At 31.8% G+C, this 27,199-nt stretch overlaps 2 protein-coding genes across 3 annotated transcripts; both read left to right on the plus strand.

Moving 5' to 3' along the window:
* Window positions 1–5,455: 5,455 nt before the first annotated feature.
* LOC101265314 (uncharacterized) lies at window positions 5,456–18,819 on the plus strand. Of its 2 annotated transcripts, XM_004234467.5 has the most exons (14): window positions 5,456–5,729; window positions 5,836–5,917; window positions 9,685–9,795; window positions 10,542–10,639; window positions 10,744–10,827; window positions 11,200–11,336; window positions 12,015–12,087; window positions 12,205–12,250; window positions 13,389–13,498; window positions 13,709–13,816; window positions 13,926–13,985; window positions 14,167–14,228; window positions 15,690–16,002; window positions 17,645–18,819. In XM_004234467.5, the coding sequence occupies exons 1-14, from the start codon at window positions 5,595–5,597 to the stop codon at window positions 18,533–18,535; spliced, it is 2,310 nt and encodes a 769-aa protein (XP_004234515.1). In that variant the 5' UTR covers window positions 5,456–5,594; the 3' UTR covers window positions 18,536–18,819. The 2 variants fall into 2 exon arrangements, with proteins under 2 accessions (XP_004234515.1, XP_010317682.1); XM_010319380.4 differs by lacking the exon at window positions 9,685–9,795 and having other exon boundaries at window positions 5,514–5,729.
* A 2,505-nt stretch (window positions 18,820–21,324) lies between these two features.
* Window positions 21,325–25,207, plus strand: LOC101265619 (G2/mitotic-specific cyclin-2-like). Its single transcript, XM_010319381.4, has 11 exons — window positions 21,325–21,576; window positions 21,980–22,103; window positions 22,215–22,271; window positions 22,370–22,415; window positions 22,798–22,953; window positions 23,028–23,150; window positions 23,772–23,861; window positions 23,959–24,180; window positions 24,274–24,372; window positions 24,458–24,636; window positions 24,729–25,207. Exons 1-11 carry the CDS (start codon window positions 21,522–21,524, stop codon window positions 24,871–24,873), a joined length of 1,296 nt encoding a protein of 431 aa, XP_010317683.1. The 5' UTR covers window positions 21,325–21,521; the 3' UTR covers window positions 24,874–25,207.
* The last annotated feature ends 1,992 nt before the right edge of the window (window positions 25,208–27,199 follow it).

Here is a 27,199-nt window from a genome sequence, read left to right on the forward strand (position 1 = left end):
TCCATTTTACAAAATAATTTGATACGAAGTATAAAAATATATAAAATATTTTTAAATTTTATGGTTCTAAATTAAAATTAGGTCAAATATACAAAATTGTCTTTCGATTTTATAGTCTTAAACATATTATGTAAAAAGTTAAAATTAAAATATTATCAAAAAAGAAAAAGACCATTCTTTTTTAAACTAAAAAAGTAAAGGAGATCATTCCTTTTGTAACGAAGAGAGTAATAATTTTAATCAACATTTTATAATATATTTTTAATTATATTAATATGCAAAAAAAATAGAAATTACTGCACTTTTCGTATAATTTTTTACTATCTAAATTTTTTATTTAAAATACAAATAAATATAATCTAATTTAGCTTTAAAAATAATTAAATTGACAATTAAAAAGTGCAATAACAAAATTAAAAGTGGAAAAAAAAGAGTATTACTTGTTTATTTATTTTCATGTCATGTGTATATAAGGTGATTATGTCTGATTGTTTTGGTTTCATGTTGTGTAGGTCTCTATTCTAGAAAATGTTAGAAATTTCTTTTATAGTATTTTAGTGAACATTTGGACATAATATGTAATTGTAAAATGGAAAATTTAGCTAAATAGTCAAAAAAAATCAACTTATTTAGTGATAATATCTATATTTTAATAATATTAGTAAATATGTCAAAAATGTCATTATTTTAAAAATAAATAATTATTCTGATATTATTAATATTTTATCTCTCATCATTTATACCCTTTTTTTCTCGCTTATACATTTTTCTATATTTATGTATAATTGGATAGATATTAATGTCATTTTAATTTTTCTCTCTCTTTTCTTAAGCTTATTTATTTCTCTCTCTTACTTTCTTCCTAATCAAACCCCCAGATTTTTCTCTCTTTTCTTATTCTTCTTTTCAATGATTTTTTATTCAATATATTATTATTTTCTATTATTCTCATTTAATTTCGTTACGAGATTTGATTTGAAGATTAACATTGATTTGGGTATTATATTTTTCAGATTCCTTATTTATTTACTTACTGATTTTAGTTTTTTTTTTAAATTTTTTTATTTTGCTGTTGTTCTTAAAACATTTTTTAGGGTTTGAAACTACATAATTCTCTTTCAATGGACGTTTTCAAGAGAGTTACTAGAGGTATTGGACAAAATAATCAAAGTTCTTCTGATTTTTCATCATTTAATTTTTTTTCATCAAGAATTAAACAACAATGTAGGTTCCGCTTCTAAATCTAAGGAGAATATACGACCGGAAAAAATGCTTGGATCCGTCGATGTGCGAAATCCCACACAAATTCATAACCATGAAGTTGAAGAAGACGAATTTGTTGGAGAAGATGTTTTTTTTGCATGTTCTGTGTCTTGCATGTTTAGTTTAATTTGTTTAGTAATTTTTAAGATTCAAAAAAATTCATGTTGCAATGCGTTTGGAAGTGTATATGGAATTTTTATTATGTTATAGTTAGTATTTATTTTTGTATTTCATATATTTATTGTATTTTATGTTCTATTTTTTTTTTGTGTGTGTGTTATTATGTCAATGTAACACATTATATGAGTTTGATTGTATATATTTCATAGTTTTGATGTTTTTTGTATTCATAGATTTGGAAGTGTATATTGAATTTTGTTGTTGTTTTAGTCAGTATGTATTTTTGTATTTCATTGTTTTATTGTGTTTTGTATCCATAGATTTGGAATCGTATTTCATATATTAAATTCATTTTGTATTCTGTTTTTTTGTGATAGTTATGTCAATGTACCACAGTTAGTATTTATTTTTGTATTTCATAGTTTTATTGTTTTTCGTATTCATAAATTTGGAACTATATATTGAATTTTGATACTGTCTTAGTCAGTATGTATTTTTACAATTAATAGTTGTATTCATTCAAAAATTATGTTGTTTTGTTTCAGAAGTTGACATTTTTTCTAATTTGTATTTATTCTAAAGATATTTCAACTAGTTATGTATTTTATTTAAGAATGAGTACACCAAATATTCAATTATTTCTTTTCAATTTTATATTTCATTCACTTTTTCATCATATTAATTTTTTGTATTTTATATATTATTATACAAAATTCTAAATAAAAACTAGAATAAATAGAAATACAAATAAAATACATATTGAAATGAATACATACAAGGTTTTTGAAGAAAAAAATAACTATATAGGAAAAAAATAAATGAAAATACAAATATATTTCTTAAATGACTATATAGATAAATTCGGCATACCTATTTAAATGAATACAAACCAATAAAAAATTATAATAAATATAAATAGAATATATTGTGGAATGAATATAATTTTAAAAAGGTCAAAATTCTGGACCAAAAAAAAAGAAGAATAAAATTTAAATTTTATTTGAAAATGTAACTGATGAGAAAATTAAGATCCTTACCGTTTTTTGAAATATTCTCTCTCTTTTGTTATTAAATAATTATATTCTTTAAAAAAATAAATAATAAAAACATAAATAAGATACACAACAAATTAAAATTTGACATTTTTACTAAATATTGAAAGTGTTGCTAATGAGCCCTCTTAAATGCTAAAATATTGACATTTTTGAAAAATTTCCCTTGTAAAATTTGATTTTTTTTTATTATGTATGAGCTAAAAATAATATTTAAAAGAGAAAAGACATAAAGACACCATCGAAGTTGTCTCATATTTGCATAAAGACATCTAAACTTTTAAAGTGTCCTATAACACCACTAAACAACTATATATCGTTGTAATTTTACCATTTTTACTCATTCCGTCATCTATGTAATGCGCGTGTTGCTCACTCTCTAGGTAACCCGACCCGACCTTTTTTTTTGAAGAAAATTTGTGAACTCCTTTTCATTTCATTTCTCAACTTTTTCCTAAAAAATCAAACGAAATACACAGTGTTGTTGTTGACAATCTCGTTATTGATCATTGTTGATCGTTGTTGATGTGTATTTGTGAAGATTCTTGGAGATTGAAGGTCTAACATGTTAGGGTTCTAAAATCTTCACTTTTTTCGATTATTCTGATTTTATGGATTATTATAGTGTAGAAGTATTAGAATCGACCTCCTACAGTTGCCATTGTTACAAATACGATTAAACAATGCATTTGACATTTTCAATCAAAAACTAACCACAGAGAAGAAATTCAACCATAAAAAAACTTCAAATTAACGTTTATACTGGAAATTAAAAGAGAAAAGACGAATTCCTACCTTATTTTCTTGAGGAAGATGATGAAGTCGTCAAAAAGAGAGAACCAATATTGTTCTTGCCATGGAAATCAAAATTTTAGGGCTACCAAAGGCTATTTTTGAGTTTAAATTGGGGAAGATACAAAAATTGATTAAACAATTAATATTAAAGAAAGAAAATGACATGTGGCTGTTTTAAACTGGTAAATAAAAAGAAAAAATGGCTCATGGCGCGCCTAACGTGCGTGTAAACAACCCAGATGAGTTAATGGGTAAAAATGGTTAATTTACAACGATATATAGTTGTTTAGTGGGGTGATGGGACACTTCAAAAGTTTAGGTGTTTTTATGCAAATATGAGACAACTTCGATGGTCTCTTTATGTCTTTTCTCTATTTGAAAATTGAAATTGTGTTTGGATATGAATATAAATCAAAAATATTTGTCAATTTAGTGATTAATTCGAAGTAAAAATTGTGAAAATAAATTTTTAGTTTAAAAAATGGTAAGACATAAAATTCTAAAGAAAAAAATGAGAATTATTCATGATCAAACAGAGAGAAAACTTTGTCAAGTATTACAATCATACATGTGAGACTTTTATTAGCCCGCTAATTTTTACGAGATATAATAAATTTCGTCTTATCTGTTGACAACGTATTTTATGAAAGTGAATGTATGCCGTTCAATCATATGTAAAAGTTAATGAAAAGTACAAAAATTATTTCTTATCATAACTTAATCTTATTTTTGTCATTTTTCATAATATTTTAATCATTTTCTAATAGCGGAATTATGAATTAAACATTTTTCTTAAAACGAAGAGATCTATTAAAGATAATACAAAGTAATGATAATTTAATTAATTTTTCGTTGCGATAGAATCGTGGGTCATTGCAGACATATCAAGTTCATGTATATATTTATAATAATGATGAGATATTTGTCAAAATTGTGGAGAAAAATAATTTGTTTTTTAAAACACACATAAAAATTCATTTACATATTTTGAACTAAGACTTAGTGAAACATTGGCTCATAGATATAGCTCATAGATATATCAAATATCTTTTACTTATAAGATAAATTTTTTTAGATATTAAAAAAGTTGTATATGTATTGTAAACTTGATCTTGATTCTTGATTCATATTTTTATTTTTTTAAATATATATACATATATGAAAGGATTTTATCATTTTTGTTGACTCTAACAAGATAAAATAAATTTTATATTTTTATACATTAACATGTTTTTAAAAGTAAATGCATATCGTCCCATCAAATAAAATTGTTTATTAAAACGTGTAAATTTGTATCTATTAATTATATAAAACATCCAAAAAAATATACATGTATATTACAATATTATATTTGTCAAAATAATAATGTAAATTTTCATTTTATGAGTAGTGATCAACATTTAGGAGAGCATTTATAAATATTTGAATCGAGAGGTTTTCATTTTTTACTTTCCTATATTTTCCTATCCATCTTAATTTTGGTATATGTATATTGATTGAGACAATATAAAAATATAAAATAGTTTTTTTATTTCAATTTATATGATACAATTAAATTTTTAAGATTTCAATTTCTAAATTACGATTTCAAACTTTATCCTAAGAGCTGATTCGTTTAAAAACAGAAAAGACAGTTTTGAAAGCATTTTATGACTTAAAATATTTTAAGAACCTATTAAAGGAAAAATGGAATGATTACTAGGGGTGTTCGTAGAATCGGTTATTGGTTAAAACCAAAACCAAACCAATCTAGTTGTTTTTAAAAATTTTTAAAATCAAATTAAACATAATAAAAAAAATAACTATCGGTTTGGTTATTGGCATGGTTCAACTTTTTTGTTTTATCAGTTTGAAATAATAATTTTTTGAGGACATACGTATTTTGATTAAAAAAAACATGAATAATCTACATAAAAACTATTATTGATTCAATTAATCAATTAAGCCATATTTAGAGTTATCATTACACAAATAAAATTATTAAATTAAGAGAAAATATGAAAGTTCTGATAGGTACTAAATTCTACTGAAATTGGACTTAAGATTGTAATTAGGCTAAAATTTAAGCGTTAGCCTTGAGAAAAATGTAAAGTTAAAAACTTGAATTACTTGAAATTTAACAAAATATTTATCAATAATATAAAATTTATATATCTAATTTATTGTTCCATTTGATTATTTTTACAGTTATTGTTTTAATAAAATCAAAACCAAACTAAATAATATGGGTATTCAAAATTTTAAAACGAAATATAACCGAATCAAATCAAATATTAACTTTTTTTTAGTTTAGTTCGAATTGCGTTTCATTTTTTTTTTTAACTATAAGCAATGATTACTATTGTTTTTGGTCTCACTTCTTAAATGACCCGTCTTCTCCAGTTGCTGTTATACAGAACAGTAGAGTTCTCAAGTTTCATGGCTGCGATATCAAACTTCACAAGAGAAAATGTCTTACTCTCGCGCTTCAAACTCAAAGCCCTTGTATACTACTTGCAGGTGCCGTGCTGTGTAAACTAGTTCTATTGTATGATGTTCATTTTTTCTTCTTTCAGGCATATTGTCGAACAGTTTGTAAACATTTGCTAAAATTGTGTTGTTTCAGAAATTTAAACACACTTTTGCTGAATGTGATCGAGAGTCTCAGGTTTCTACTGATTCTGGTAACGAGTCAGTGGTAGAAGCAGGTAAATATAAGCTTAATACATTTTGAAGCTTTCTGCTTTTTGTGCGGTTTTGGTTTTTAGAAGTTATGTTGTTCTGTTGTAACTTTGCCTATTTGATGGGTAAAGCGTGTAAGCTTGGATATATAAAGGATGATGGATGGTTGTGGTAGGTTGATTGTTAGGGTAAAAGATTGTAACAACAAGTGGGATCATGAGAGGGTAGAGTGAACATACACGTTACTCCTACCTTGTAAAGATGGAGATGTTATTTCTGATATATGCTCGTCTTAAAATAAAACATTTCAAAGCAGTATGAGAAGGAGGAATATAGAAATGAAAGCAGTAACAACAACGAAATAATGTGAAATAGAACATACGGATGAAAGAACGGTAACAGCAACCAAATAATGCGAAATGAAAGCACAAACAAGCACATGTGATAACTGAAACCGAAGAACGTAAACTAAGAGAATATTGGTAATACTGCTAGCAAGAAAGTAGGTACATGTATGACCACCAAACCTATCTCGCAGGAAAGCAAGAGAATGCTCAATTACCAACTAACCCTCTTCTAATCCACGCCCTCTACACCTACCTATCTAAGCTTATGTTCTTGGTAAGCTCAAGGTGCGCCATATCTTGGCTAAATCACCTTCCACCAATACTTCCTTGGCGTTAGATGATCAGATATTGAGAGAATTCAATGTGTTTTCTATCTAGTAAGCTGAATATATAGGATATTGTTTACAACAAACTACAGAAGAATAGGGAGATAATATAGCTTACAACACTTAGCCATATTATCCTAAAAAGTATCTCACAAAGCTTATTTATACGGACTAGTTGAGATCACTATCCTAACTTATAGAGATTGAACTTTATCTCTAATATCCCCCTCAAGCTAAGAAGGTGTTTCCAAGATTCTTAGCTTGCCTCTGATGAATTGAAACCGGCTGGCGGACAAAGGGTTAGCAAGTGTATTTGCTAATTGATTGATAGAGGATGTAAACTGCACTGATATATGACCAACCTTGACTTGTTCTCTGACAAAGTGAAATCAACTTCTCATGCTTCGTTCGAGCCTTAAAACACGGATTAACTGGTAGATATGAAGCTCCAGATGATTGTGGAATTATGGGTTGTCTGTTTAAGCTCTTGAAGAAGAGGATGAAGCCAAATTACTTTTGCTGCAGTATTGGTGACCGATCAATACTCAGCCTTGATTATGATCGAGCAACTGTTGGTTGCTTCTTAGCTGACCATGATATTAACTTTAATCCCGTAGAGTTCATCAGGAGACAGGTGTGCCAGCCGCAGCAAGCTCGTCAACGAGAGCTTTAGCTTCGAGAAAAGATTAAGCCAGTGTTTGTCACCAAGAGTCATGTTTTGCTAGGTGATGTGTAATTGGACTCTTTTAGCGTTGTTGCTGATGCCAAATGCGTTCGAGAGAGCGGTCTAAGCTTCAAAGGCAGTATCTAAACCAGTCACATAAGGAAGAATTTCCTCTATTAAAGATGATAAGTTCCAACTTGTAGGAGTTGGTATTCTTGCAACCACTTTAGATAATTAGATTTTGCTTATGATTGATTAATTTGGTATTGATGATGGTGGAAGGAGGTGCTGATGTACCATTGATACGATTGAATAGATTGTAACATTTGATGATAGGAACAAGTTGAGTTTTCCAAGTCAGGTAGTTTGTTGGTTTGAGTTTTATGTAAAAAGAAAGTTGCGCATGGAGTAAAGTAGCAAAAAGACATGGAGTGGTTAAGGTGGTTGTTGTGAGGTGGAATCTAAAGTTGATGATTCCATAGTAGGCTCTGGTACCAAGTTACACAATCAGATGTTGAGGGAATTCAATGTATTTTTTATTGAGTAGAATTGCTGAATATATATATCTTTTTGAACGGTAACATTTTTGTGTATTAATAACAAACTACACAAAGGGTGTGTAGTCCCCCATATTTACATCCAGATGAGCAAAAAAATAAGCTCCTACTCCTTGATCTTCTCGTAAGAAGTCGAGTACATCGTTAGCTGATTCGAACTCCTCCATTAAGCTATGTTTACACCAAAAAAAGAAAAGCCCTAAACATTTCAACTTTAGTTTCTGTATACTAATGGCTTTGTCTTCAAAATAAACTTTGTTTCTTTCTCCCCACACAGTCCACCAAATACAAGCTGGGACAATTTTCCATCTCTCTTTCTTATTGGAGGGATTGATATCACTATTCCAACATCTCAATACATCAGATACTCTTTCGGGCATAGTCCAGCTAATGCCCATCAAGTTAATGAAAATCTTCCACAACTGGTCAGTCCAGCTGCAGTGAAGAAAGAGATGAGAGATTGTCTCAAATTCCTTACCACAGAGAAAACACCTTGAGCAAAGAATGAAACCTCTCCTCGTGAGCGTATCTTGGGTGAGTACAACTTCTCTGGCTAGCAACCAAGAGAAGCATGCAACTTTGTGAGGGATCTTAACCCTCCAGATTATTAGGCCAGGTTCCACTCTGATTGTTTGAGGTTGAGAGTACTTGTATGTTGCTTTCACTGTAAACTTGTTTTCTTTATTCCTTAACCATATCAAGCAATCTACTTCAGTTGATGTATCTTTGAACTGTTCTAAAGTTTCGAAGAATCTTGCTAGTCTGTCAATTTCCCGATCTTTTAAAGCTCTTCTGAAACTCAAATTCCAACCGTGTTCACCCCAAACCATTTCAATTGTTGAGTTTTGTTGTTGATTGAGGGAGTATATGTCTGGATAGAGTTGCTTTAGGGGACCTTGTTCAATTCATTTACCATTCCGTAGATCAACTTTCCTTCCATTACCAATGCTGAACATGGTTTTTGCTAGCAATTTGGGCCACAAGTTCCTTATGGATTTCCAGAGACGAACTCCATAAGGACTATTGGTTACTTTGGTAGTCCATCTTCCATCCAGACCATATTTTTCCATGATTATTTTCTTCCATAATGGCTGATCGTCTGAGTTGAAGTTCCATAACCACTTCATCATTAAACTCTGATTCTGGATCTTTAGATTCTTAATTCCAGCACCTCTTTCCTTCTTGCTGGTTTGACAAGACTTCCAATTGAAAAGATGTATTTTATTTTTCTCGTTGTTCCCTTCCCAAAAGAAGTTCCTTCTCAAGGAGTCCAACCTTTTTATAACACTGGCAAGAACAGGAAACAGAGACATCATGTAGGTAGGCATTGCATCCAATACAGCGTTAATCAAGGTCAGCCTCCATTTCACCCATCACATATGATATGTGAGATCATCGTCCATCTCCCCATTTACCTTGAATTAAAAGATGAGTATTCAAAAAACTGAATAAGAGTAGAATGTGGATTCAAAGGATTTATCCAGTTAATTTTGGATTAAGCATAGTGATTATTGAGTCTATGTTTTTCTCTATTAATTTCTTGTTTGCTTAAGTTGTGCATTAATCTGCTGAGAAAATTATTGACCAACAGCGACAACATGCCCGGTGTGATCCCACAAGTGAGGTATGGGGAGAATACATACATATACATTACCCCTACCGTTTTTGCGAGGTAGAGAGGTTGTTCTTGATAGACCCTCGGCTCAAAATTGAACAAATTATTGACCTAAGAGAAAAAATAAAGACTGACTTTCTTTTCGGCTAGTCTGTTTTCATTGGTTACGATAGATGATCTGCAAACATTAGGTAGGAGAGGCAGTGGTGCAAACATGTGATTGAATGGCAATGTTATTTGTGGAGTAAGGAGTTGAATTATGATATGTGATGGTTGTGATTCAGGTCAAATCGACTTCTCAAAATGGAGGAAGCTGGACTCTAGGAACTTTGGGATTAGTAGATCAATGATACCACCATCTCCCCAGGTTGTTCTGAAGATTCTGCATGGTGAAGGTGATAACTTTTTTGTTGTGTTCGATCATTCTGGTCTGGCTACCCGAGTATGTGTTACATAACTATGGGACCTCAAACTTATCAATTTACTTTCAAATGTTGAAACTGTTTTTTGTTTTAAATTGTACCTGTCTCGAGCGAGGCAAAACCAATTCTTTTCCTCCACTCCCCACCCCCTACCCCTCACCCCCACATCAAAAAGGTGACTGCCTCTTCGAAGATCAAGTGCATTTGATTGGTAAACTGGATTTTTGTTGTGGTACTCAGAGTTGAATCAATACAATCGAAGTGTGTTAAACCGGAGAGAAGCCAACTTAGGCCATGTTTGCACAATAAGGGTAAGTACTAACAATAAAGTAGGAATATTCTAGAACCTTCTGAAAATGTAGAATATTTGAGAATATCCCCTAGAGTATCCTACAATTTCGTTTACATGAGCACTGAAAATACGTAATCTGGGATATTTTCTATTACCCTTGATGCATGTAATGGAATGAAGTACTAGTGGTAGAGAGATGTCAACCAATTAGTTGAATATTCTTCGACTCAAGTTCCTTATGTCCAGGCATGTTGTGAATCTTGACATACTTTAACGTAACCTAATAATTTGTTTGGATATTAAAACCCTAAGTTTTCCACCCTTATCCCATACCACTCTATTTGCAAGTCTCCTGTTTTTTTTTAAGATCATATATATGCCTTTCTTTTTAAATTGATTATCCTTTGACCAAAACCTCAATATACAGGGTTTGAAGCATACCTGGTTGGTGGATGTGTCAGAGATCTAATTCTCAATAGAATACCAAAAGATTTCGATATAATCACAAATGCAAGACTTCGACAGGTTCTTGATGCATTCAAAATCATCACCTAGTTATGAGACAACTACTTTAGGTTTCAGTTACTTGTAGTTCGGGTCTAACATTTATGCTATCATATCTTTTGCAGATAAAAAAGCAATTTCGTCGTTGTGAAATAGTTGGGCGAATATTTCCAATATGTAGAGTGCATGTCAAAGGTTCTATAGTTGAGGTTGTCACAACTCTTTTGGGATACTAATTGGGCTACCTTTTTTATGCATCTATGGTTGGGTATGGGCACAAACAATTTCACATTGTACACATTATGCTGTACCAACAAATGTATTTTAACTTAAATAAGAATTTCAAAAAGAATTCAACTAATGTTTGGTGAAGTGAGAAGTGCTTGAGTTGCAAGTCACATTGATTTTTTTTTTTTACCATTTTGATCACCACAGAAGCAGGAAGAACATTCTGATTTGGTATTCAGACCACAGGAAGATCTCCTTTTGTTTAAGTGAAGAGACAAATTAGAGATCAATCTCAAAAAAGTAGATTGTTACAATCACAGCTACTGAAGTACTTCACATTCCAATTACTGCAGGTATCAAGTTTTGATACTGTGGCAAAACATGCTGAAAAGGAAGAGGCACCCTTAGTTCCTGAAATTCCTAAGGGATGTCCTGAGAAAGATTTCATTCTCTGGAACAATTCCATGCACAGAGACTTCACTATTAACAGGTACCTTTTGTTTTGTATTTTCTTAAAGGGGGTGGAGCTAAAAATGTTCTGTGGATTTCTCATGGGGAAAGAAGGCATAACAAAGGTTATAACTTTTAGTTCCGTGGACTTCTGTGGATTTCTTATTCAATTGTAGTGTTTCCTCTACAAGTTGTGGGTGATGTTCTAGGTGCTTTATTTAGTTCACTTGATCCTGTCCTTATTCTTAGCATTTTGGTAAAAAGGCAAAAAACTGAAGATATTAAACCCCATTTTATTGCAATGAACTTGGTTAATGTTATAACACAGCACAGTTGTTACCATGGCATGCTGGTGAGATATGAATAAACAGCTGTTCTAGAGTATAACATTTTGGGAAGCTAAACTAAGCAATTGCTTGCTAAATGTAATTATGTACTACATATTGATATTCTCCGTGTTAGACGTTAAACTGATTCCTGTTTTTGTTCTGAAGAAGGTAACAAATATTTTATAAATGAACATTAAACTGATGTCTTTATCAGTATCTGTCAATGGAGAATCCTCCACAAGTTTAGAATGAATTGTATTGCCTGGTATCCGTATGTAGGTTACATGTATGATTAGTTTTAGTTGTACTGGTGACTGATAGATGCCTAAATTATTGAGTTTTTGGGTGCTATTTAACTCATTATTTATTTTCCTAAATCATGGAAACAGCTTATTTTTCAACCCGTTCGCGAATAGAATCTATGATTATGCCAATGCAATGCAGGACCTAAGATCGTTAAAGGTGAGATTATTATCTTCACATATGTACTTTATTAAAAATTTATCTTCAAGTATGTAACGCAAACCAATTACTTTGATGTGTTGGAATTTGAAAAGGTTTATTTTGATATGAATTCAGCTACGGACTTTGGTGCCTGCTCACTTGTCATTTGGAGAAGATAGTGGTAGGTGCAATTATTCAAAAGTTTGTCATGAATTGGGACTTAATATCATACTTCTTCCATTCCGAAAGGAATATATACTTTATTTTTGTATTTGCTTATTTTACTATTCATTACAAATCAAAACATACAATGATCAACCTTTTTCTGTAATGACTATACAAAGTTAAAACTTAATTTGGGTTGGAAGCATTACTATTTTATTGGATTAAATTCATTGGACCCCTTTCATCCATCACTCATTTTGCTTATAGCACCACTAAACAGTTATTTAGTACGCTTAACATTATAGATCTTTAATTTTTTAACTACTTCAAACTTTCATGATGGATCGTCAGATTCTCATGGGTAAATGTTCTTATTTCAGCTACTCTTAATCCTTTAGCTGTTCACTTCTCTCTTAGCTCCCCCTCCTCCAAAAAGTTGTTGCCCTCCTTTGGCGTAGTTTTAAGTTCCCATGAGACTGTGTTATGTCTATTATTGTTTGCAACACTACTATATTAGGATTAGAAAATTTATGAAAACATTTAGAAACTCTGGGAAAGAGGGATAGAGCAAAAACTTAAGAACACGGCAAGAATGAAAGAAACTCAATTTCGAATATGCCATGTAGATCTAGAACGTAGGCTATATTCCTGCTAAGTAGATTGATGGCTACCGCGAAAGGAAGAAAAATCTGCATGGTATTATCTATTGACTTAGAGAAAGCATATGATAGAGTGCCACAGAAGATCATTTGGTGGTTGATTTATAGAGGTCTAAACTTTTCCTCAAGAAAGGAATAACCTAAATATGGCACTGATCTTTTCCAACAAGGAAACCTCTTCCACCAAGAAAGGTAATTCTAGTTATGGTAGAAAATAAAATATGGTGGAAGGGTAAACCCTAACACACAAGGTGTAAACATGGGGTAAGATGAGGTTTTAAGATTTAGGGACATTCTCTTTGTTAGCAAAGAACAAAAGAATTTTCGGTGTTTTGCTGCCAATCAATTTGGCACAACGTAGAGTTAGAACGCTTAAAGAGTAAGTAAAAGTAGAACGGGGATGGCAATGCTGAATTCAAGGATAGATGGGGGCTACATGAATTTAACCCTAATTGTTAATATGATGGAACTAATCTTGGATTTTTTTTGTCTCAGCAAGAATCTTGCGTGGCTTGAGATTGGCTGCCCGTCTTAACTTATCCTTTACAAAGGAGATAGAAGATGCTATGCATGAACTCTCGTCAGCCATCATGAGCTTGTCCAAGGTATAAACAATGATTTCTGGTTAAGTCATTTATCTGGCTTAATCATTCACTTCCTCTTTTCCCCCAATGGCTGCCTTTCTCTTTGTTATTTGTCCCTTCTTCTCACTGTTGAACATCCCTGAAGCCCTAAACGTTCCTCTCCTCGTAAGGGAGTTCTCTACATCATATGCTCCATTTTCACTGATATTTCTCTGTTTATTGTGCTTGCAGTCTAGAATAATGATGGAATTGAACTATATGATGTCATATGGGGCTGCTGAGCCTTCTCTTTCTTTACTTCAGAGATACAATATCCTTGAGATTGTGTTGCCATTTCATGTATGTCCATATTGCTGCATGACCTGCATCTAATTTTGGCTTGCTGACAAAATGGTAGACCTTTTAAGAATTGTGGAAATAGCTTGATGTGCATGTACATCATTTTCAGGGGACATACCTTACTCAACAGGCTAGTAAACAGTCGGGTAAAAGTTCTGTGATGCTGATGGTATGTTCTTTATTGCTTCGTCTCATTTTTTTAACTCTGAAATTTTTTAGAAGTCCTTAATTAGCTTTTCCTGTGTATGTTGCATGCGCATGTCGGCATATTCATTTTCTAAAGTAATATTTTGCTGGTTCTTTCACTTGCTGTTTTAAGCATATAATTTATCAGTCACGGCTTTCTTCAGAAATTATTTTCCAGCTTGGATCAATTGGTCTCCTGTGGTCAACCTTCGCATGATAGTGTGTGGTGAGTTTATATTAATTCTTTTTTCAAATAAAGCATTTGGTTTAATGACATGAATTTTTGTTGAGGTTTTCTGGCTCATTTTGGCAACTGATTGTTTTCTCACCCTTCCAAGTAGTCATGACATACAATATTGTGCCTGTGACATGACACTGCTGTAGCTTTATCATATGAGTCGAGTTCCTTTCGCTTTTATTCTGAGCTCTGGTGCAGACATGTTGATTATTGGATTCTTGATCTCCATGAGGCTTTTGCTTTCCATACCATCTGTTCTTGCTGACACTTTCTCCCTGATAGAGATAATCTTCATTTTTGGATATTATTGTATCTACTGCTGCTTTTAGAGCTGTAATTTGATATATAAGTTTCTCTGTGGTTCTGGACTTGTCTAATTGGAAGATCTTATTTCTTATCATCTCTTCTATCATAGTACCTTGCAACTGTATAACAGAGCTATTATGCTTTGCTTGGTGTCAAATGCTGACTTGGATAGGAAGAATTCCTGAGATTGACTAGCTGAAATCCTGCTGTTATTAAGCTAAGCGTGGACCTTGCAGTCGTCTCTTTTGATTATCTTGTATGCTTTGAACCAAAGAAGTGCTCATTCCCAATCTTTTTATGCTCTGAACTAAACAAGTGTTCATTCCTAATCAATGATATATTGTTGTCCTGTGGACACCTTCTATGACCCTTCTCTCACACTTCGTGGTGTGAGTTGTTTCTGGTTTAAGATGTTCTGTTTTAGGCTTTCACATGACTAGTGAATGAATGCATTTGTTATTTATATGATAAGGCAACGTCAAATATAGTTCCTATGGGTTTTTGGGAGCTTGCACTTCTTCTCCCTTTAAGAAGGAATAGGCATATAATTTCAGTGTTAAGCGTTGAAGTAAAGGCATCAAGCCTTCATCAACTACATAATTCTCATAGTCAGGACAACATGCAACAATAAGAACAGTAAACAAGCTTCTTCCTGTGTCTTATCATTTTAAAGTTTAATTTCTGGACACTGATATTGGAAGCATTTATTGCCTTCCTGACTTCAGAAGCCCAAGTTAGCATCATCACTACCAGAATCTCTTAGTGCATCTCAGATAATACTTCTACATAGCTTCCTTCATTTTTTGTTTTCTAAATTGCAAATTAGGGCCAATTTAGACATTCAAAGATTTTTTTTTATGTGATGCTTTCATTGTATAACACAGTTACTCTGGCATATTCCATAGTTCAGTTGTGCTGATCCATTGCATTCAGCATATGAAACCTTTGGTGTCATGTTTTCAACATTGCAGCTCATAGTCTACCTGCCTACTGTCACAATAGTGGATTCTACTGACTTAGACCACTTTGCTATCATGAATTCAACAGTAGACTAAAGATGAATTGACCTGTTCTAATATTGAGAGAACTCCTTGTTACGGCTGGGAATTGGGATAATTGACAAAATTTTCCTTTGCATGACAGGGTTGCACTCTTGGCGTTTCATATGGCATTGATCACACACCCCCAACATGTGTTTGTCATCCTGACTTTTGCTTCTGTATTGTATCATGCAAATTGGAAGGAAGCTGTTAAATTTGCAGAAAAGCATTCTGAAGATGCAGCTGTTTATGGACCAGAACTCTCTGATTCTCATGGCTCCATTTCAGAAGATGAACTTGCAAAAAAAGTTGCACAGCTGGCAGTGCAAGTCCAAAAATCTATAAACATTTTAGCTGACAGGGACAGCCTCCTGGAAGCAATGTCCAAGTTCCCAGGAGCCCCATGCTCTGGTTTGGTGGGTAAACACACTTTGACTTTTACATGTAACTGTTGTTTACACCAACACAGTTTATCTGTCTTGTTTTTTCACTTTGTTGGGGTACACTATACAGTTATTTTTTCACCCGTATGGATCTTCAGAGTAATGATCGACTTTTGTGGAAGATCCAAATTTAGTTCATGCTGTTTACCCAAGTGTTAAATAGACTAATTTTCTATTCCTATCTGAAAGCAGAAGCTGCATTAATTAACTTTCGATGAGAGTGTTGGTCCAATTGCTGTCAAAATTCTAGTTTTCTACTCCTATTCATCTGAAAGTGGAAGCTGCATTAATCATTTCCAAAAATAATATGGGAAAATGTCTGATTGATTATCCTATCTAGAATTTTCTGTTGATAAATGAGTTCATTAACTTTTGATTAGTGTTGGTCCAATTGCCTCGCAAATAACAACCTTGTCATACAAATTGAGAAAAGAGGAGAATGTTCCACTTCTTCCTAAGAGTGCCTGTATTTGTGAATCAATGTTCCCTGTTGGTTTCCCCTTATAAGCAAGGAATGAGGGGATGGCTTGAATATGGTTGACTTATTATGTCTTCGTCAATTCTGTTTCTTAATCTGTGATTATGGAAAGGTCAAACATTTAGTAATACTTGCTATGAGTTACTTAATTCCTTCATACAACAAGACATAGATCTTTCTAAACCTTTTTCCAGTGCATTCCATGGACGGAAAAGGATTAATACATTCTTAGATACTATTAAAAGGCATGCATCGACAGTTTCCTAACCTAGAATCTAGCTCAGTATACTCGCAAGGAGTTTTTAAACCCTGTTTCTATGTAAATTTTGTGACTTATGAAGTTAGTGATTCAGGTTTCCTGCAACAAAATGGACCAGTATCTCTGAACCTAATGTAAAGGTGTTTATTTATTTCATAAACAACATAGTATCTTTCATCTACCTTTTGTGGAAATTTGGGACTTGGGAATAAATGCAACACCCTCCCTCTCCTCTTCTCCATCATAAACAGCCTCAATAGATCCATTGACAAAGCAGCTCAGCTTATCCACAAAGTAAATACTAGTCGTGCATTAGTCATGATTTTTTACTTGATTTGAAGATAAAATGGAGGACACGGATTAGATTAGCAAGGTTAGTTAGGTAGTTGAGAGTTGTCTCGCTTCGTCGTTCATACTATTACACTCTAGGAGTTTCTTATGATTACATTTCTTCTACTATTTACTGTTTCTTGCACTCCGACAATCGTATTATTTTGTGGTAGTGACTATTTCCTTTTTAGTATGCTTTTCATGCTTTATTTAGCATTTTGTCTTGACTTCTTCACCCCCATTATTTTCTTTCTTCGAACTGCTTTGTAATGCTTTTACTTGAGCTAAGGGTCTATCGGAAACAACCTCTCCACCTTGTAGGGGTAACGTCTGTGTACACACTACCCTCCCCATACCCCACTAGTGGGATTACACTGGGTCTGTTGTTGTAAAATAAAATAGGGAGAAAAGGAGAAGCAGATCTAGTGGACTTCAATTATCATGTCCTCCTACTTGAGAAGTGTGTGATGGGCTATCAGAATGGTAATTGCTCTTATTATTATTTTAACGAGTTTTTCTTGACTGTTATGGAGATGTCTGATCTGCAGGTCTTTGTATCAAACAAAATGGGCAGGACTGTCGAGCTAATGTTTGACATTCTAGTGAAAGATGTTACATCTCTCAAAACTAGGAAGGACGTTTACAGGATAGATTACATTTCTCTTGGGAAAGGAAATATGTGTGAGACAAGGTTTCTTCTTGGCAAAGTTATCCTTGATACCATAGTTCCTAGAGTCACCCAGGATGTTAAAATGATCAAAGAGGGAAAACATATCCTGCTTGGAGTTGATGGTCAACAGAAGGAAGATGCTTCCCACAGGAATTTCCTTGAAAATTTGGAGCTAATGAAGCCGGAGTTTGTGTCAGATGATGATGATGATAACTTGCTTAATGAAAATTATCAACTCCAACACAACATTTTTGAGAAGAAAAGGTTAAATCACGAGGGATGTAGTGATTTGGTGGAGGCAGTAACCAAGAAGCAGAAGATTGTTGCTGCTGAGCACTACGAGGAGATGGCTGGCAAGAAGCAAGATTTGATTGATGATACAGATTTTCTGAGTCAGGAACTGGATAGAGTGAGGGATACTGTCACTAAGGGTGAGGATGCTCAGTTGCCGAAGGATGAAATAAGGATGCTGCTGGAAGAGGTGAAATATCTACAACACTGTCGCGATGCAACAGGAAAGGAGAACAAGAACGACGAGAAGTTTCAAAAGACTGTCATTAACCCTTTGAATCTTTTGATGAATAATGTGGCTACTAAGGATCACAAAGTCACAGGTAAGTATGAGTCCTTGCAACAAGAACATAGTATTGATGAAGTAAACGAGAAGTTAGATGGTGAAAATCATAATTCTCGGGGGAAGAAATTTGCTTCAGCTGAGAAGGGCAAACGAACGGTTAGCAAACAAACACTTTCAACTCTTTTTAGGTGAATTGCCCTACTGTTTTGTTGTAAATTAGATGTTCTTACAAGTAGCAAAGAGTAAAATCTGAATCTTTATTGGTCCATTTTATATAAGTAGAACCTAAATCCAGGTACATGGCAATATAGACAGAGTTAATTAGTTGTGTTTGCCATTTTTTTGACATTGAAATAATTTATCATATGGTTAGTAACTTTAATTGTAATCATTCAGAATAGTTCCTCTTCATATTTCAGTATTTTGTGTGTTAATTCATAGCAATATGAAATATCCCACAATTGATTATTTCTTTATTTATCATGTCAAAGAAGTTTTGGACATTTCAACTTATTTAGGATTTGAGCCGAATTTATTTGGGACTGAGGCGTACTGATTGAAGAAAATTTTGATATTTTGGCCCAACATACATTGGTGCATAAGTTCGAAAACCTTGGGAGTATAGGCTCGCACCCCCGGTCCTATCCCGAGTCCCAACTTAAATACTCTCTCTGTCCTAATTTATATGACTTATTTTTCTTTAGTTAGTTTAAAAAAAAATTACACATTCATATATTTAGCACTCGCCCCGTCTTATTCTATGTTGCACTTTTTAGATTTCGAGGTTCAAACAAGTTTATCTTTAACGGTAAATTTTTCATTGATCTTTTAAACATTTCAAGTTATCAATTCTCATGACTTAGAGTACTTTTTACTTAGTTTATAAATGTATAAATTTCATTTCAAAAAAATTTAAAGATCTCATACACAAATTTTTGTTTAAATTTAGACTGTTTAACTCTCGAAAAACGAAAAATATTACATAAATTAAAACATCAAAAGTAAAAATTTAACTTTACCTTCGTAAAATGATATATAACTACATAAACATTTATAATTTATTTTGAATCACAAATTAACGTGCATCTAACTCACACGTCACGATTACTTTTTATCTTTCATAATATTTGAATTTCCTAAAGGTTGTGTTGTTCAAACCATGGATCCAAATTCTCTCTAGAATAATCTTTTACATTAAAAAAAAAAACTTTAATGTCTGACAAGTGCCAGCAAAAAAGAGCTATTATTATTTTTATAAAAATTAAAAAAATGACCAAAACATGCCTCATAGCCTGCTACATCCATTAATTATATCATTTTTTAAATAAAAAAGATGTAGGAATGTACATATTAGGGAGTAATTTAAATTCAAAATCACTTCCAATTGCAAAAATTTAGTTAATACTATTTATTTTTTAAATTATCATATCAGATTTTGAGGCGATTAATATAACTTGATAATGTCCATTTTCTTTTATAAATTAGTGTAAAATTAATTTATTTTAAATATAACAACTAACTTTAATACTATTAATTTTGCATTATCGATATATATAACTGTTAAAATTTAAAAATATGTATATAAGTTCAAATTTCGATGAAAATATTGATTATGACCTCTATATTTATTATGGGTCTCCTTAAAATAAAAGTGCCAATCATCTATCTATATATTGAATGAATCAATTAAAATATATGTAAAAAAATAATAAAAAAATTTAACTCTATTTCCCTAATTTGAAAGTAACGTATATATTTGAAGAAAAAAGATTTATTAATAGTAGTTGGAACTTAAATACAAATAATAAACTCATCCTATTTTAATTCATTTAAACTCTATTTAATTGGTGTTGAGTTTGATATAAAAAGAAAATTAATTATTTGTTATATTTGGAAAAAACTTTAGTTATACGAATATTATATTAAATAAATGATATGTTTTCGCATATAGACATCTTTTAATCACTTAATTATGATTATTTAACGCATATTTTTTTTTACTTTATTAAATTAAACTAATATGAATATTTGATGTAAATAAATTAATATGTACACTTATATTGTTCAAGTAAAGAACAAGAAATGAAAGAATACTTTCACTTTAAATAGCATATTCAATAATTGTACAAAAATTAATATACCAACCGTGTTTCAACTTCAAAGGTAGAAATTGTTTGCAATAGATTTTCGACTATAAAAAAAGAAGAAGCCAAAAACAATCTAATGAATTTACATGTTTTAATCGTTCGTACCAAGAACAAGAAATAAAAAAATATAATTAATTGTGATAAATTAATATGTACTTTTACTCTATTAAATCACTCAACTAATTGTAAAGGAGTAGAAACGTAGGTCCCCTTCAATCAATTTGCTTATGCATGTTGTTTATCTACCAGAAGGCCTTCATCCTCGACGCCAATAAAATAAAGCTATGAAACAATAACATATTCAGCGTAATCAAACAAAATGATATTCAGAGATGATAGATTATACACAAACCTTACTTCTACCTCAACGACATAGAGTTTGTTTCCGATAAATCCTTGACTCAACTAGTCCAGCATAAAAAAAAGTTACGAGAGTACAAAAATAACAACTTATAACAAAAAACAACATGTACTAACATAACATAAACTATAACAAATTAAATAAGATAATCAATGTACAAGAAATCAGCAAATATTAACACAAATCGAATCAAGACAAGAAACTACACGAGCAATATCACAACTACTAAAAAAACTGACAATAAACCGCCGATGCTCTGTCTCATCTACAACCTCCTATCTAATATTATTTCCTCATCAAGCTAAAAAACTACTATATCCTAAATTAAATTAATTTGATATAAACACCTGATACAAATAAAGAGCGAAACTCCAATCATTCAATTAAAGTTAATAAAAAAAAGGTTTCCTAATTTTGAAAGCAACGTCTCCTCCACATGCCAACCAAGGTGACCGTTGTGCCTTTTTTTTGACGCTCTGATCCAACTAGCCGTTTCATTTGAAAATAAAATCCCCCCCTTTCTGTATTCCTACTGACAAATCCCCCCTCATTGCCTTTTTCTCTCAGTCCCCATCTCTACAGTTTTTTGAAGATAAAAAAACCCAACATTGGGTTTTTTGATTCTTGATTTTTGGTGGGGTGGTTGATTCTTGAAGAAATAATTGAGAAAATGGGTGTTTCTAATGAGAACAATCCTATTATGACTAAACCCACAAATGGTCAAGGTAAATGTAGTTTAAAGATTCAATCTTTGTTTAATTTGTCCTCATTTTTTGGGGTTTAAAGAGATTAAAATCAGCTAAGATTTTGTGTTAATTAGTTTTTGAAAATCAGTTTTCTGGGTTGTAAAAAAAATCCCAAGATTGTTTTTTTTAATCATTTTTGATTCTTGATCTTTGGTGGGGTGATTGATTCTTGAAGAAATAATCAAGAAAAAGTGAAAAAATAAAGGGTGTTTCTAATGTGAATAATCCTATTATGACAAATCCACTATAGCTTAAAGATTCTTTTTTTTTTTGTGGAAAATTTCACCAATTTTTGGGTTTTATGAGGTTAAAATCAGCTAAGAGTGTTGTTTGTTAGTTTTTGGAAGATGGGGTTTTTTGAAAGTTTGTTTCTTTTTTTCAGAAATGGGAAACAGAAAGTTTGGAGTGGAGACGAGGAACAATCGAAGAGCATTGGGTGTGATTAATCAGAATTTTGTTGGAGTTAATCAATATCCTTGTGTTGTTAACAAGAGAGGAATATCTGAGTAAGTTCCCAGCTTCAATCTCTTTAGATTTTTTCATATATATATTTTAGGGGTATTCATTTTTTTTTTGTTAATGTTGAGCTGATTTGGGTGATTTTCTTCATCTAACAGAACTAATGGGATCTGTAACAAGAATCCTCCTATTCCAGCTCATAGACCAATAACAAGGTTAGATAATAAATAGTCAAAATCAGTATTTTTCATTCCATTTATTTGAGGACCATATTCTTGTAATCAATCTGACATGTAAATTTTTCAAAATGAAGGAAATTTGCTGCACAAATTGCTAGCTCCCAGCAGCATTATACTGAGGTACTATTCATAAGCCTAGTGTTCCCACAAATGGGGTTTGGTTAGGGTAGAGTGTATAAGGATCTTGTTATGTATTTCATGGATTCTTCAAATACTGAGGTTTCATTGTAGTTTATATAGTGTTATAAGTCGTGTAGGTGTAGCCAGGATTTTAATTTATGTATAATGAAATTGCATTCTTGAATTATTGAGATATCATTGTGGTTTTATATAATGGTTTAACTTGCGTGGGCGTAGCCAGGATTTCAATTTATGAGTTCTAGATTTTAGAACGATGTCTTTAAATGCTACTAATCAAGAGAAAGTTTTACATGTGTACTTAACTAATGAATTTCTCGACCTCCCGTCCCTTGTTAACCGGTAGTACAATGATGTCTAACAGGAAACCAAGAAACCAAAGTTAGCAGCTGAAAGTTTTAGTGTATGGGAGGATGTACCTATAATAGATGTTGATGAATATGAAGCAGCAAAAGACCAGCCTGTTCCTATGTCTTTGGAACAAACTGAGACAGTGTCACATGATAACAAGACTCAAATGGTAAGAGTTGAATTTGATCCTTTTGGCAAGTATTTTGGGAATTTTAGATAGCTAATGGTCATAAATTTTCTCAGGAGATTGAGATGGAGGATATATTCGAGGAGACCGCGATAGATATTGACAGTGATGATGCAAAGAATCCGCTTGCAGCTGTTGACTATGTGGAAGATCTGTATGCTTACTACTCAAAAATGGAAGTAAGTCCAGCTGACCAACACTTTTAGTACCTTAAAGAGACTTTTACAGCTTTACCAACGTGAATTTGATATATAGTCGGGCATATCTACAATATCTGAAGAGGTTCAAAATGATTTCCCTTTCTTCGAAAGATTATATTGTGCAAATAGGGTAAAGAAACAATACCATTGTCGTAAGATAAGCTTCTAGGGGGAGTTTAAAGTGACTAGAAAATTGCTTTAGGTCCATTTCAAATGATGTTTGAATTTATTTGAAATGATTAGAGCTGTGTTTCACATGGTAGTTGTTGAATGTTCGCACGATAGTGAATTCAGGTGATAAACAGTACATGTTAGTCCTAATGGCCTTGCACAATTATTTATAGACTTGTGAGAGGTCAAGGTTTGATAGATCACTGGATAATAGTAGTTTTTGTTCAAACTAAACAATATGATTGATCTAAGTATTCTGAATGGTTCTGTCATATTATTCAAATAGTTCCTGATGAAAAAGAATGTGGTTGTTGATGCACATGTTTGATCAAAGTAGTTTTTTAATGTTTATGAGTTTAAATTTGGTTCTAGATGAAAAAGAATGTCATTCTTATTCACATTTGACTAAATAATGATCACTATATTCAGGTCAGCAGCCGGATATCGCCAGATTATATGGCACAACAGTTTGACGTTAACGAGAGGATGAGATCTATACTAATAGACTGGCTCATTGAGGTACTTAAACTTTTACTCCCAATTGAAGTGTATAAAGGAGACCGCGAAATATTTGGTTACTTGATTGTCATATTGATTGCTATTCGTAAATGAATAGGTACATCACAAGTTCGATCTAAGGGAAGAGACGTTATTCCTAACTGTTAGCTTGATAGATAGATTTTTGGAGAAGCAATCTGTTGTGAGAAAGAAGCTACAGCTTGTTGGACTGGTTGCCACGCTACTCGCGTGTAAGTATGAGGAGGTTACTCTCCCTGTGGTGGATGATTTGGTGTTCATTTCGGATAAAGCATACGAAAGGAAGGAGGTTCTTGAACTGGTAGCTAACAATGATATTTCTATCGAATGTCAACTCTTATTACTGCATTTTCTCAACTATTACTAAAAGATATCATGTAATATTTCCCCGCAGGAAAAATTGATGCTCAACACACTCCAGTTTAATATGTCCGTTCCAACACCTTATGTTTTTATGAGGAGATTTCTTAAGGCTGCTCAATCAGATCGAAAGGTTAGTAGTGACAGAGTCTTGGGAATTTTTGATATTCTTGATTGTTACGTTCTCCTAACTTTGTGGTATACTCCTTTTACAACAGCTTGAGCTACTTTCATTCTTCTTGATCGAGCTTTGCCTTGTGGAATACGAAATGCTTAAATTCCCACCATCCTTTATCGCTGCTGCTGCAATCTATACAGCTCAGTGCACACTTTACAGTGTTAAACAATGGAGCACGACGTGTGAGTTGCATACAAAATACTCAGAAGATCAACTTCTGTGAGTGAACTTTACATACATTTCCACGTTCTGTGATGATTGTAACTAAATTCTTTCTCAAACTGAACCCTCTTTTTTCGTGCTTATTTTAGGGAGTGCTCGAGATTGATCGTGGGGTTCCACAAAAATGCAGCAACAGGGAAACTAACAGGGGTACATAGAAAGTACAACACATCTAAATTTGGTCATGCAGCAAAATGTGAGCCGGCTCATTTTCTTCTTGAGCAGAACCAATAAGAGGACGGACGTACATGTATAGTTTTTACTAACTTTACGTGACATCTGTAATTGGTTTGGTCTGATTTATATGATATGGTTGGAGAAACTACTTAAAATAACTCAGCAACTGTTGTTGCCCCGCGGAATTTGACAACTTTTACTTTGGATTAGCATAGCTCATTGTAAAACAACTCTGGGTTGTTTCTGTTCAGCTTGGAAACATAACTGAATTGTGTTCTTTTTTCTCTTTTTACAACATTAATAATATGTTTAGATATTTACCTCCACCTCGTGAAGATAGAGAGGTTGTGTTTGAATATTGAAAAAATATTTGTGTTTATCAGCTACTAAATGTTGAGTGAGAATGTGAAGTTCCACTTGTTATCAGAGACGGAAATTTGAGTTTTGAATCCAAACTTAACGAAAAATATGATTTCCCTTCCGACCTTGCAAGTTATTTTTTGTTATGATCTTGGTGTTCAGATCAGCTTTTGTATACCTAGATTAATTGCACGAGACACCATAACTCTGTCCACCAAGGCTAGGACATTGAGAAGAATGACCTAGTGTTTTCTGTATCCGCTTGAGAATTGAACCTTAGCCTCTTGCCTTGCCTGACCTTGAGCTCTTCGCTTCTTGGGATGAATTCATCTCATGTTTGGGTTGGGAAAAGATCGTGGAATAACTATAATCCGGAATTAGCTATCCTGGGATGATTGTAGTGTGTTATTTTTACTAGTTGCATATTTTGAGATGGTAAACACAGTTTCATTCTTTGAGACTATATAAGAAAAATATGTTGATGTTAAACATGTTATTTTCATATCTGGTAGTTTGGTGCAAAGTCTATATGAGATTTGATAATTTGGAGTTTTTTGAATTGTCATATTAATTTGCATTTCTATGATCGAAAACAAACAAAGTTAATAGTCTGTTTAAAACTATAAACTTTTAACTGTTATAAATATATTGAATTAAGTGAATTGTCCATTAAGTTTATCATAAACTTATTCTTATCACGAATATGTATTCTCAAGGTGACATGAACCTTTTTGGGATAGAAATGTATTTACTAATGTGACATTAAACATAGTGATCTTTTAATTGATTTTTCTACCTATAAATAGAGATAGCATTCACCATTGTAATATACATTTGAATAAGAAGAAAAGTTCTCTTCTTCATCTCTATATCTTATCTTCTTTCTCTTTGTACTTATGTTACTATAAGCTTGATTTTGTAACATTAATTAAATAACATAAAAGTCATAATTATTAGAAAATTCAAACCTTTTGATGGAGGATAACTTTCTAGTTTATATTTTAATTTTAATTTTACACATACAGACCAAATTAAAAGTGAACTGAATGACCTAACCTAATTTTTCAAAAATGTATAGTTAATATAGATTGGAATTACATTTTTTGTTGGATAATAAGAAATTAAATTTTATACATTAGTTTGTTGTGCAACAAAAGGTAGTTGGAGTATAAGTAATAATGTTCTAATATTTTTTTATTTTTTTATCATTAATTGTTTGATTAAATTTTTTTTTGGGGTGGGTGGGTTGAGGAGGAATATATTTTTAGGAAAAAAAGAAAAGAAAAGATATGAATAAAAAGATTAAAGATTTCTTACTCTTTTAGTGCATATGGAAGTATATTAATGAATTATGTCTATTTATATACAATTGGATTTTGTCTTTTAATTTGATCTATTTTGAATCACAATTTCTTATCTTCTTCATATTTATTTTGGACTAGTCGTGTCTCAATTCATATTATATGATATTTTTAATATTTATTTTGAATCTAAAATAAATATTTTTTTTAGTAAGTCAAAAGGTATATTTAATTTTTAATTTTTATTTAAATAAGTGAATTTATACTATGAAGAAATAATATATAGTAAAAGCACATTTTTTTAAGTGAATGAATTTCTTAAGGAATTTAACAAATTAAAAATATACGAAAAGTAATAATTAATGATTTGTGAAGTGATATAACTTATTTTTTTAAAATTTAAGAGACTTATATATTTATCAAATTCTTAAGAGCATTTTGACTAACGAATATTTCTTTCAAATTATAATTTAATTTTTGGATATTTGCAAATAAATAAAAAGAAAAAAAGTAAATATCTTCTTTTCCTTTTTAGTTGCCAAGAGAGGGTGAATTCTCATGTACACCAAATATTTCTCCCTTAACTAATTTTGAATATAAAAACTATTCAACAATTTTTTTTTCTGAAATGGAATCTTAAGCGGCACAAATTTAAAATAATTAAATTTCACTATAAATCCAAACAGTAAGTAGAAAATTTAAATAAATGAAATCACATTTTC

This window comes from Solanum lycopersicum, chromosome 3 (genome assembly GCF_036512215.1).
Source record: "Solanum lycopersicum chromosome 3, SLM_r2.1".
Lineage (NCBI taxonomy): Eukaryota > Viridiplantae > Streptophyta > Magnoliopsida > Solanales > Solanaceae > Solanum > Solanum lycopersicum.

Bases quoted from the DNA above. Each gene is read 5' to 3' on its own strand.
- LOC101265619 (XM_010319381.4), top strand. From the start codon at position 21,522: ATGGGTGTTTCTAATGAGAACAATCCTATTATGACTAAACCCACAAAT. The intron at 21,577-21,979 runs GTAAATGTAGTT...TCTTTTTTTCAG, and splicing joins TAAACCCACAAATGGTCAAG to AAATGGGAAACAGAAAGTTT. The intron at 23,151-23,771 runs GTAAGTCCAGCT...CACTATATTCAG, and splicing joins CTTACTACTCAAAAATGGAA to GTCAGCAGCCGGATATCGCC.
- LOC101265314 (XM_004234467.5), top strand. From the start codon at position 5,595: ATGACCCGTCTTCTCCAGTTGCTGTTATACAGAACAGTAGAGTTCTCA. The intron at 10,640-10,743 runs GTTCTTGATGCA...TATCTTTTGCAG, and splicing joins CAAATGCAAGACTTCGACAG to ATAAAAAAGCAATTTCGTCG. The intron at 12,251-13,388 runs GTAGGTGCAATT...TTTTTGTCTCAG, and splicing joins GTCATTTGGAGAAGATAGTG to CAAGAATCTTGCGTGGCTTG.